Source organism: Lethenteron reissneri, chromosome 20, assembly GCF_015708825.2.
Source record: "Lethenteron reissneri isolate LAM-NWPU_2019-01 chromosome 20, ASM1570882v1, whole genome shotgun sequence".
In the NCBI taxonomy this organism is placed as follows: domain Eukaryota; kingdom Metazoa; phylum Chordata; class Hyperoartia; order Petromyzontiformes; family Petromyzontidae; genus Lethenteron; species Lethenteron reissneri.
Window position 1 is genome coordinate 10,583,084 of NC_083798.1, and position 12,877 is coordinate 10,595,960.

A 12,877-nucleotide genomic window follows, 5' to 3' on the forward strand; every position below is an offset into this window, starting at 1 on the left:
TAAAGCACTTGCGGGCAGTGACAGCTGCGATAGAAGCGGCGTTCAGTGCCACCTGAACCGGCACCATTCACCAACCCGCACTGCAGGCCAGCGTGGTGAACCCATGTGACCAACAGCGTGGGGAAACCCTCATCTAGCAGTGGATTGACAAAAGATCTGTACAAGGGCAATATAGTCTCCTGGTCACATTCCAACCACCCCCCCCCCCCCAAACTGCATCCACTGCACAAATCATGGCAGATGCGGATACCTGATGCACAAATTGAAAATTAATAACTCTCCGTGTGCGACTGTGATCATCTAGAACAGACCGGTCCACACGTATAACGGACGCAATGTCCAATCCACAAATACGAATCAGACATCGCAGCGATGCCCTTACTCCGCTTGCTCCCGACGTCGTTATCTGGGCATGTAAATTGCAATGTGTTGCTCTGCGTCGACGTCAGCGGCCACGTGACGACGAACGCAAAGATAAGAGACGAAGATCGCCACGCGTGTGCCTTCCGCTCGTCGCCCTTTAAATCCCCCGCCACGTGGTCGAGCCGACGCAGCTGGCCCACGTGGACGGAGGAGGCGGCCACGTGACGTCCCCCGGCATGCCGCGCGCGCTCCCCGAGTCCTGCCCCCCCCCCCTCCTCGTCCATCGCTGGGGCAGCGCGGGGACGATTCTGACACCTGGCCACGAAATCAACAACATCAACAACAACAGACGAATTAACTCATCGCAAGCGACAACTACATCGAGCAGACGGCGGAAGGCGACCGTGGGACAGGGTGAATCTCCGCCTGCCGCTCGCTCCACTCTCTTTCTCGTGCGGCATCTCGCTTCTCCTCTCGCGTCGTGTTTGATGGCAGCAGCAGCAGCTGCAGCAGTAGCAGCAGCTGCAGCAGTAGCAGCAGCTGCAGCAGTAGCAGCAGCTGCAGCAGCAGCTGCAGCAGTAGCAGCAGCTGCAGCAGTAGCAGCAGCTGCAGCAGTAGCAGCAGCTGCAGCAGTAGCAGCAGCTGCAGCAGTAGCAGCAGCTGCAGCAGTAGCAGCAGCTGCAGCAGTAGCAGCAGCTGCAGCAGTAGCAGCAGCTGCAGCAGTAGCAGCAGCAGCATCGCCGTGGTCACGAGCTGCAGCTGCTGCAGCTGCGAAGCCACGGAGCTCGCGAGAGAGTCCGTGCCCCGTTTTGCTCTTCCTCCGTTGAAGGAACGCAGAGGATAACAGGGTGGTCCAGATGTCTCGTGACCCCCCCCCCCCCCATTTAATTATCTAAAAACGTATTGTGTTTTTTTAAAAAGCAAGGTTTATTTAAAACAAATGAATATTAAATTTAGGGGTCAATTAATTGTGGGTCACGAGACATCTGGACCGCCCTGTCGAGTGGCTTTACGAGACTGTCTCATATCGTGGAACCGGCGTTGATGCAGATTCGCTCATGTGGTGACTGCTGCTACTGCTACAGCTGCTGCTGCTGCTTCTGTTACTGCTGCTACAGCTGCTACAGCTGCTTATACGGATGCAGCTACTGATTTAGCTCGTACCGATGTCGCTTCATTCATTCATGGTGTAGTTACTGATGCACCGGATGCTCCAGTACATATACTGTTGCTTACTATTAGAGTAATTATTTATCTTCATATGTTCTAGATGCATTTGTATAAGTGGCATTGCATCAGCACGAATAGCTTTATTTTTAAAAAAGAGTATTCGTGCTGATGCAGCTCCGGCTGAGAGCTATTATACTATTGCTGATGCAGTTATTCTCATCCAGATTGCAGATGCTGCAAGTCGGTTCACACGATCGTGCTGATTCAATGGCTTGTTCAGTTGCCAACATCTAATGCTGATACTGATGCAGTTACACATGCAACGTTACGCTATTTCAAGTACATACTGTGGATATTATTGGCGATACTGCTGCCGTTACTGATGCAGTCACTGCTGCTATGGTTGCAGCACTGGAACAGATTTCGCCTCTACTGCTGCGCATTCTGCAGTTCCTGGTGATGCGGCAACTTCAATAACCTCTGCAGCATTAGCAGCCACGTCTGTAAATACATTGTACTGGTAGGAACCCACTGGTTCCACCAGCCCACAGGGGATTATTGTGTCCGTCCGTCGTGCAGGGAGGGGCTGGGTGGGGAGGGTGGGGCTGGGTGGGGATGGTGGGGAGGGGCTGGGTGGGGAGGGTGGGGAGGGGAGGGTGGGGCTGGGTGGGAGGGGTGGGGCTGGGTGGGGAGGGGCTGGGTGGGGAGGGTGGGGCTCGGTGGGAGGGGTGGGGCTGGGTGGGGAGGGGCTGGGTGGGGATGGTGGGGAGGGTGGGGAGGGGAGGGTGGGGCTGGGTGGGGAGGGTGGGGCTGGGTGGGAGGGGTGGGGCTGGGTGGGGAGGGGCTGGTCACCCCGTGGTGCCTTTAAACGTTTAACCTACTCACGCCGGCTTGTGCCCGCCCTCACAGTCGGGCATATTTGCGGAATACACCACGCCGCCGTTGACCCTGGCCATTGACCGAGCAACCCAACGTTCCTACCAGCTCCCTCCGCAGAAATGTGTTACTGCTGTAGTTCCATTGCTGATGTTGCTGTTGATACTGCATTTTTGGTACTATAATTTTCCTGCCGCAAACGTGTTACGACTGCCAAAAGCGAATTTACTGTTGCAATTGTATTACTACCGTTGCTATAGCTACAATCACAAGTGACTATGGTGTCGTTTTTCAATATACAATAAACTTGTCGTTTAATCATCCAGGAAAATCTCACCGACGATCGAGACTTGTTTGAAAAGGGTCTTAGCGTGGCACGTTTTAGCGAGTGGTTATCATGTCTGAGGCAAGTTAATTGGTTTGCACAGATGGGGTTCAAGAACACATTTTGGTGTACTGAACCCATTTGGTGTCCTGGCATGCATTGGCCACCTCGCACCCGTTTTAGGTTTGGAAGTTCACCAAGATGATGCCCCAACCCTTACCTATGGATCGCAGGTGCACGCTGCCATACCTGGGCCCATCATGCCGCGGCTTTGACTCGAGCCGCTGTTACTGCCACAGAGATTACCGCTGCTGCCATTAAAACCAATTTACAGTCCGTTCTCCGATAACGCAGCGTGTTGTTTTCGTAACACGAATTGGATATAACGCGATGAATGTATTTGGGAGCACTTTTTTTTTTATAACGCGGAAGCCAATTGGATATAACGCGATCGAGTTAACGGAACTTCCTCACGCGAGTAGGGATAAGCGGTCGTACGGCTGCCTCGGTGAAGCATCGCACAAGGTGGGATGCTGCTAGATGTTTCTAGATGCTACCCGCGCGTCCCAGTCTTTGTTCAGCCGGTGTACGCATTTCGCGTGTTATCGCGGACTGTGCTTGACACTACATTACATTTTATGAATTATAACGCCATTTTTCCATAACGCGGTGTTCTTCAGGAACGCAACTGCCACCGCGTATTAGGAGAACAGACTGTACACTCATGTGACCCTGTGTTCGCAGGAAGTGTTTATGAATAATTCAAAGCAGCCGAAGCCGACGCTAACGGGGCAGCGATTCAAGACCCGCAAGCGGGGTACGTGCTGACCCGTGCGTGACACTATCGCTGACCTAGTGTTTGGACTGTGCCCTCGGTGTCTGTGCCAAACACCTGCCACTGTATGTTCTCCTGCGGTTGCACAGAAGTGACACTTGACTGTGACCTGGCAGTCTGGTGCTGATGGGTCAAAGATCTAAAGTGTCAAGGTGTTCAGATGTTGGTATGCTAAATTGCCAAGGTGTGGAAAATGCACTTTTGTGGCCGTTTTTCTTACATGAAGGGTCTGCGCTTCTCTTCTAGAGAACGAAATGGATACATAATTGGGAAAAGACAATAATTATAGGAGGAATAAATGTTGTGTTGAGATCTGAATGTGATGATGGGCTCAGGTGCTCAGGTGCTGGTGTCGAGGTGTCAGACTATGGATGTGCCGATGTGTTGAAGGTGCTTGGTGGTTGTTGGTGCTGAGGTGTATCAACGTGTGCACTCGTTGTGTCTGCAGATGAGAAGGATGTGCTGATGTGTTGAAGGTGCTTGGTTGTTGCTGCTGAGGTGTATCAACGTGTGCACTCGTTGTGTCTGCAGATGAGAAGGATGTGCTGATGTGTTGAAGGTGCTTGGTTGTTGGTGCTGAGGTGTATCAACGTGTGCACTCGTTGTGTCTGCAGATGAGAAGGAGAAGTTCGAGCCGTCTCTCTTCCGAGATGCTGTAGTGCAGGGCCTGGATGAGACGGCCGGGGACCTGGAGGCCGTGTCCCGCTTCCTCGATGTCACCGGCTCCAAACTCGACTACCGCCGTTACGCAGACACGCTCTTCGACGTGCTGGTGGCAGGCGGCATGCTGGGTGAGACGACCTTACTGCGTCAATGAACGTGAATGCCCTTGACCGTAATAGTAGTTTTATTATTTTTTTCATAGTATATTTTTGTAGAAGGTGCACGCACATCCCTTGCTGGGTAGTCTCGCCTTGGCTCTGCCCACCATGTCGATGGCAAAAACTAGGATCGGTTAGACGGTTGATGCGTCGAATCTGCAACACTCGATTAGTGTGATTTAGTATCCAGCTATGATAGTTGTAGTGCTTTAGTAATGAATAAACTGTGTTATCCACCGGGGTTTCTATTAATAGCAATTATTCGAGTTATACATTACAAAAAAAGTAACATTGATGATTCCACCACAGCGCCGGGTGGCACGCTCGTGGACGATGGAGACAAGTCGAAGGTGACACGCACAGGCGTGTGCGTGTTCACGGCTGACGAGGACATTGAAAAGATGCGGGCCTTTGCTCAGGTACGTGGCGTGCATGTCTGTGTGGATCACAGATGTATAATGTCCTTTGCCCGTAGAAGTGTCACTCGGAAGGTGTGACTAACGTGTATCCAGGTCGGAATGCGTCAAGACAATGTATCCGTCTCTGTTAAGGAAGATGTGTGGAATATTGCTCACATATGGGTCCCAGACTTATCCTAACTGGCAGCAGGATTTGGCTCATTTCCATTAGCTCTGGTGTCACACGCCAAAGGAGCTTTCTAGCTCTCTGTGACAATTGTCTGTATGTATTATATTTAACCGATAGCTTTGTTATAAGACAACTATCGTGCAAAAACATGTATTGTTTTTAAGTGTTATCCTTCTGATAGTGCATGCCACCTATGCAAGCATTTATATTTAGCGCTGGTCACCTTGCAGGTCTTTTCGAAGCTCCTTCGACGATACAAATACCTGGAGAAATACCTGGAGGAGGAGTTCAAAAAGGTGAATTTAATTTATCCTGTTGACTTCAAGTGTTATGGTCTGGACGAATGGGCGCGGTATTCGCCCCATTTATTAACGCCCATGGCATGCCTGCTTGCCGTCATTCTCTCTCGTCTGACGGTCGTGCACCTCTCGCTCCAGCTGCTCATGTTCCTGAAGGGCTTCTCCGAGTCGGAGCAGAACAAGCTGGCCATGTTCACCGGCATCCTGCTGGCGGGCGGCGCCCTACCCGCCACCGTGCTCTCCAGCCTCTTCACGGACGCCATCGTCAAAGAGGGCGAGCAAATTTTATTTTTTTAACATAGCACCTCTTTATTCCCTAAATTATTCTGCCTTTCGCCACATCTCATCGGTATCGTTGGAAGTCTGTTTACGAGTGATATGGCGAGTGTTTTGCTAAGTATGCTGCTATTCTTGCTGTGATTTACAATGATTTTGCCTTCTTGCATCAGGAATCTCGGCAACGTTTGCCGTGAAGCTGTTCAAGACCTGGATAGCAGAGAAGGACATGAACTCCGTAACGTTTGCTCTGAAAAAGGCCAACATGGACAAGAGGCTTCTGGTGAATCAAATGCAAATATTCTATTCTGTGGGCATCAACGCAATTGCTACCAATCTAAAACAACTGCTCAAGTAACTTGCGAAGCCGTTCACTGTAAATTTACATTGTTTGGTGCAATCGATCAATCTATTATTTAACGTGCCAATATCGCCCTCGATAAAGTAGGCATGAGGGCACATTACAATGGAATGAGAACAGTACAGGGGGCATGGAGCAACGGCAATGAAAAATGAAACCCGTCACGCCCTCAGCGGCTAACACCAACTGAGCAAAGTAATTTGCAACCTCGCGCAACGAATAGCGTAAATAAAGTAAATATAGTAAATCAAAGTAAAGAGAACGGAAGGTGCACAAGCCAAAGTGGAATTGATGTTGTTTATATTGGTGTTCAGGGGTTTTTTCTCCCACAAATCACAGGAGCTGTTTCCTCCAAACAAGCAAAGTGTGGAACACTTCTCCGCGTACTTCACAGCCAACGGACTCACGGAGCTCGCCACCTTCCTGCGCGCTCAGCAGACGCTCGGCACGCGCAAAGAACTGCAGAAGGAGTTGACTGAGAAACTGGAGTTGGGGGAGCCGGTGAAGGAGGTGGGTGCGATATTGGAGAAGCATCGGGGAGCTCTGATAACCTTGCCTGTGTTTGGCGATCTCAGCTTTCCGATGTTATGCAGGGGTCGGCAGCGATGCCCTCCTTGTGTCGTGGCTGCACGTAGATCGCCGTGTACGTGAAGGAGGAGATGAGGAAGAACGACATCTCCGAGCAGGCGGTGGTGAGCCTCATGTGGACGTGCGTCATGAACAAGGTGGAGTGGAACAAGAAGGAGGAGTTGGTCACGGAGCAAGCGGTCAAGCACCTTAAGGTTTGCCCATCTCCTTACAGCACAATTGCAATTGTTGTACATATGCATGTTTAACTTCTTTTGCACCGTATGTAGCCAAACGCGCTAATCGGAGGTGTGGGGGAAGGACAACAAACTAAACACAATAAGTAATATTTAAAAATACTTTTTTTATTTTTTTATAGAATATAATATTGTTATCAGTATGACATAAGTGTACCAAGTTTGCAGTCGATACCACATTGGGAAGTGGGTTAAAATTGAGTTACAAGATTTGAGAATACGACAACGACGACAACAACAGACAGAGTAAATTAAAGCGTGTAAAAAGCAGTTCTAATGAAATTAGTTATTAATCAACATTTAAAAGTGCATAGCTCCAGTGGCTTTGTAATATCAGAAGGAAGAGTGTTCCGAACGACCGCAGAAGCGCACCCGAGAGCAGTGACCGTCTTTGTTCGATGGCTAGCCAAATGGGGGCCGCGAGGACGACCGGAGTTTGCGCCTGATGGTTTATGTTCCTTGATGAGAATTGTTGATGGGTCGGTATCAAGCTGAGCTTTTTTCTTCTTATTCCTGGCACTTTACGACTCGTGTGGGAGGGTCTGCATTCCTGGTCCTCTTTTTCCGCCCATTTCTGTCCTACGCCATGTCCACGTTCACTCCACAGTCCTTCATATCCAGGCTCGTAACTTCGAGTCTCCTCTTTCTCTCGGCTTGCCTGTCAGTTTCCGCCCCCCCTCCCCCCCCATGCTTCACCTTGTTCTTCACATTGCTTCTTCTGGTGTACAGTCCGTTCTCCTATAATACTGTAGTTGCGTTCCTGAAGAGCACAGCATTATGGAACAATCGCGTTGTAATAAATATATAATATAGGGTAAAGGCCAGTCCGCAGTAACACATGAGATGTGTATGCAGGCTGAACCAAAGACTGAGGCGTGTGGGTTGCATCTAGAAGCATCCAGCAGCATCCCGCCTTGTGTGATGCTGCAACGAGGCAGCTGTGCAACCACTTATTCTTAGTCGCATCACGTAGTTCCGTTCACTCGATTGCGTTCTATCCAATTCGCATCCGCGTTATAACAAAATGTGTTCTCTAATACCTTAATCGCGTTATATCCAGTTCGCATTATAATAACACCGTGCTATAGGAGAAAGGACTGTATTTATATACAGGCGATCCCCGTTTTTACGACGCGATGCGTTTCTGGAAACTTCGTCATCGTAAATTGCATCGTCGTAAATCGGAGCCTGTTTTCCCATAACCAGTGGAAACGGTAGAAACATCACGTAACGATGTGTTTTTCCTTTCATCGGCCGTATTTAAAAGGGTTTAAAAGGTAGAAATCCACAAAAACACTTGAGAAGAACGAAAGCTTCACGCCAAGTCACGTGGGAAGCCAGATCGACTCCGTTCAAATGTGTTCGGAGTCATGTCACAAAGATGCGTCGTAAATAAAGTTTCTGCATTGTAAATCGATCCACATTGGCGTTATATAAACGTCGAAATGTGGATCGTCATAAACCGGACACCGCCTGTATAATGTATTTTATGTATTTAATAGTAATTGAATATTTCTATTGTACCGAATCGTGTCCCTGTCGCTACAGCAATACACGCCGTTGTTGGCATCCTTCACCAGCCAGGGCCAGTCAGAGCTCACGCTCCTACTCAAAGTGCAGGAGTACTGCTACGACAACATACACTTCATGAAGACCTTCCAGAAGATAGTGGTGCTCTTCTACAAAGGTGAGACTCTTGTAGTCGCAATAACACGACCTCGAAAATGGGCATAAATTAGAGTTTGCAAGTTACTCTTGAAATGGCCTCTGCCAAGGCAAAAATCTGTTATAAAAGCCAAAAGCCCGGCGTTCTGTTTATTCATTTGTTCGTCAACTAAATGATAAGAGTCTTTCAGAAGGCCTGAATAAAAAAGTTATGGAAAGTGGATCCCCCCCATCCCCCAGATGTGGGGGTAAAAAGTTTATCCAACAGGGTTACAACAATTGTTGACCCCCCCCAAAAAAAAATTCCCCCCCCCCCCCAAAAAAAAGAAATGTATTTTGTAGCCAGATCTGCTTACACACCCTACATACAATAGAGTCTATAGTAGTATCTGCACACATTGGGGGGGGGAAGAAGAGGACATCAGTGGGGGCGATGGGTGAGGTGCGTAGCGCCAAGAAGCCCTCCTCCGCAGGAGCTGGAATAAGGCGGCCATAGGCTGGCGAAATTCAAGTTAAATAAAGGTGGAGCTATATTTAGTCATTTACGGCCTTTGGCCAGGAAAGTCACTAAAAAAATTGCACACGAACGACACATTCACTCAAGCACCCGATGATCCATTTTTAAGTTTAAAAATGAAACCTCTTTGAATTGTATTATGTTTTGAATTAGATATTTGTATTTCTTCATTAAAACTTATATCATTTTACATCTGGAAGTCTTAATTGAAAACGACATTCGTGTGAATTTTCTCTAGTCGTTAAGTAGATGGCCTTGCTGGGGGTCCGGTTCGATGCGGACTTTCACCTGTTTGGGATTGCGGGATCGAGATAAGGTGACATAGAGCTGGCCGTGCGAGAAGACCGCTGTCTGCAGATCGATTCCAACGTAATCGAATGTTTGTCCCTGCGCCTCCATCGTTCATGTAGGGGGCGCGTAGGTTTGCAGCGCCCCCTGCATGAAAACGACAGAAAGTGCAGTGTTCATCACAGATAGGTAAAGTTGTGCGCTTATATAAGAGTATGACAGCTTCAATGAATGTGAAGACTTTCAAGCATGTGTCGCATACCAAGAAACCCCACTCTCAAGGGCTCAATTATCTCCTGGCCACCTTACAGTTCAAACCTACGACACCATGTATTCACAGGCATTTCCCCCACCTAACCAAGTACTAAACCGGCTCGACTCTTCTTCGCTTGAGAAATCTAATGAGTTCGGGTGTGTTGAGGTTAAGGAAAAAATCACACAAAACATGTAGATTACTTTGACCTTTGGTGGCTAGAGCACCACATTCCCCGGCGTGTGTCTTGGGAGCCTTGCTAACCTTAATGTGCACTGGTTCCTTCTGTTGGTCATGGTCAGAGCCAGCCCCACTGGGATTTTTCACCTGTAGGGGATTTCCAAGGCTGGCTGTTATACATTGGTGTGCACGTCTGTGTCTTTGTCTTGTATGTTGGCACAGTGGGGAGCACAGCCAGTGACTCTGTGAGTCATGAGTTAACCCATAACACCGAGGTCTGTCCTGGGATCGACCGGCGAGCCTTCCACACTTCACGTGGCATCAGTGTATCTAGCCTGGCACAAGCACTGTGGTTGCATCACCTCCACTTAGTGGCGTATGGTGGCAGTTACTGTCGTTTTGTGTGATCACCCCGCAGCGGACGTGTTGAGTGAGGATGCCATCCTGAAGTGGTACCGTGAGGCTCACCTGGCCAAGGGCAAGAGCATCTTCCTGGAGCAGATGAAGAAGTTTGTGGAGTGGTTGCAGCATGCAGAGGAAGGTACAACCTGACCACCAACAGTCACAACACCTCTCCCATGGCGGATTATACCTCATGTCTTTGAACAAGAAGCTTTCGTTTAAATGCAAGGAGCCACAGGCAGGGTTGTGTGTTGTACGTTTCCTGGCCTATCATTTTGTTTCACTGTAATCCAAAACCAATACTCGCCATTCTCCACTCAGTGAGGGCGACGTCACCACGACACCTGTGCCAATCGTACGTGCACTTTGCAGTACGCTGTAATTCACACCCGTCAATGCAGACAACCAGTCCGCGATGGTTACATTCAAGGTAATGATTATTTTGGAATCTATATTCCAAGTTACATCACCGCTGGCTGTTACTTTTGGTTGGGGAAAAAAGTACTTTCATTGAAGAGGAAGGATCTCATTACCTCCTACTGCCCTTTTTTGGTCAACAGGGGTTTACTTAAATGACTTGAGACTACATGTTGCAATTTGAATAGGTTTTCTGTCTATGTAAATGGTCTACCATGCCAGTGTACGGTAAGCAAAGTTGCTCATGTGCCGTTGTCAGTGTTTAACAACCGGCTGAACACGTTTATGTTGCAGAGTCGGACTCTGGGGAGGAGGAGGATTAACGCGACCGTGCACTGATATGCACTCGTCACCCCCTCGCTGAGGCCGGGGGGTGGGGGGGGGGACACACCAGATTTCGCTCGTGCCCAAGCGTTCAGCCGCAGGAAGGGGGGGACCCTGTTGACAGACGACGACCCTCTTGCTTTTGGGAGCGCCAAAACCAAACGCTGCACCTGCACGCGGCAGCGTTGTGTGTTCAAGCCAGGGGTGCTCCACGGAGATGGAGCGATTTATTCCAAAAGGATGTGTATCATCTCTCGACACTGAGACTCGCCACGCGCACACTCGGCTACGTATGTGCACACATCGGTGAATGACAACGACCCCCTTGTATTCCAACTTGCGCATTGAGATTTTTTTCCCTTTTAAGATGTAAACATTGTGCTTGGTTTTGGCTGTGGAGTGGTAATCGATAGGTTCGTGGCTGCACCCTCCCCTGCCCGAGTGTGCTCGCTGGACAGTTTTGCCCGCACAGTCGCTATATAGTCGTGTGTGGCATTTTGCTTGGTTTCTGTGCGACCTTGAAGGCACGCTCGCCAGGCTTCTGAGCGAGTGCTGCTTACCGACATGGCAAAAGAACGCTGGGTATTTTTAAAACTTTACAATTAAAACCTGGTAAATCAACGCAACCAACACGCGTGTGCCTGATCTACATTGTGACGTGTTGCTGACTTTTGCTATTTTTGTTAGCTGACAATTTATATCCATAGCATTTAGAGGCATTGGTAATCTGATGCCTCTAAATGCTATGAATATTCGCATTGGTGATGCGTGGGTCTTCACCAGTCTCTCCCTCTTGACGGGTGTCCACGTATTTACAATAAGCCATGGTTTATTGGAACACTTCATTATCTCCATATATATAAAGCAAAGTTGTGAGTATGTGTGTCTGTTCAAAATGTTTAGCGTACTTCCTGACATGCAACAAACTTGAAATTTGCCATGTGGGTACTTTCCAGACTGTACACCATGCAAAAATTATAAAAATAAATGTTTTTGGGGGAGGGGAGCTCAATAATGCATATATTTTTTTCTCGGCAAGTGAGCTGTGACGTCCAAATCGGTCACGTGACCCGCTCATGTCGAAGCGTAACACGGTTAGCGCGCTGCGCTACGAACCCGGCGACGCGAGTTCGATTCTCGCTCACGGCCACCACCAGTGACGATTATTTGAACCGGTCCTGGGCCTCCCCTAGGTCGACTCGGCCTCAAACGAGTAACTGCTGTGGTGTGTGAACATTTCCACTGGGGAGACAAAGGCGGCCGGGCGTGCTGCTGTCACCCACCCCCTCGTATAATCTTCCCAAATGGCCATACAATGGATGTATAGTTCACTTTTTCCCCCATCCACTTATCTGCCTACTTTGACACACAAGCCAACTATCAAATGCTTTTTTCCCCCACAAACACCCTTCGAAAGTCAAGTGTCCATCTGTAAGCTGCTCAACACAGATGGGGCACAGCGTTCGCCGAGAAAGAGGCTGTGTGAGCCCGGCGGGTGACAGAAGATAGTGGCACGCGGTTTTTTTTGACTCGGAGAGGCTTGAAACTCACTGAGCACGCCCCCCGCTCACTCTTTGAAGTGTACTGTAAAGGCAGACTTCGCTTAGCGCTCAAGATGCGTCCCTGGAGAAGCGTGTGCGAATGGAATCGGAGATAAAAGGGGTCATACCATTGTGTATATATGGGGGGGGGGGTCTTTCCCAATGAGCGTTATTTCTTTTGTATGAGAAATATGTGAGAGGCTTCATTGGTGAATCGATAATTGCGTTAATACAGCTGGTAAACATTTCGTAAGTGAACAAAACGAGTGTGGGTATAACATCACGAAGTAGTTTTGTCTGTATTTAGTTGAACCAGGTGCGAATACGACTGTTAAGCTCCCGCCCGTTGCCCGTATCATGAGGTTGAGCATGAGCTCGGAAACAAAGTAAACCGGTGATATCCGATTATTCACGATCGCCTCGGGGCACGGTGGAATGGTGGTCGGCGGGGATATTCTCAATACCCCGGGGCTAACTTGGGGGGGGGACCCCAGGACATTTAAAATAATAAATAGCCGTCAACCCATATGGCTTACCCCGTATTCTTGTACA

At 49.0% G+C, this 12,877-nt stretch overlaps 1 protein-coding gene across 1 annotated transcript; it reads left to right on the plus strand.

Annotated features, from left to right (window-relative positions):
* Positions 1-621: 621 nt before the first annotated feature.
* On the plus strand, positions 622-11,790 carry LOC133344742 (eIF5-mimic protein 1-like). Its single transcript, XM_061554860.1, has 12 exons — positions 622-777; positions 3,479-3,551; positions 4,184-4,360; positions 4,700-4,809; positions 5,209-5,274; positions 5,416-5,551; positions 5,727-5,836; positions 6,254-6,424; positions 6,550-6,696; positions 8,287-8,425; positions 10,060-10,182; positions 10,755-11,790. Exons 2-12 carry the CDS (start codon positions 3,488-3,490, stop codon positions 10,781-10,783), a joined length of 1,272 nt encoding a protein of 423 aa, XP_061410844.1. The 5' UTR covers positions 622-777; positions 3,479-3,487; the 3' UTR covers positions 10,784-11,790.
* The last annotated feature ends 1,087 nt before the right edge of the window (positions 11,791-12,877 follow it).

Excerpts from the sequence above, each read along its gene's own strand:
- LOC133344742 (XM_061554860.1), top strand. The coding sequence starts at position 3,488 with ATGAATAATTCAAAGCAGCCGAAGCCGACGCTAACGGGGCAGCGATTC. Across the intron at positions 4,810-5,208 it reads AGATGCGGGCCTTTGCTCAG|GTCTTTTCGAAGCTCCTTCG; the intron begins GTACGTGGCGTG and ends GTCACCTTGCAG. Across the intron at positions 10,183-10,754 it reads GTTGCAGCATGCAGAGGAAG|AGTCGGACTCTGGGGAGGAG; the intron begins GTACAACCTGAC and ends TTTATGTTGCAG.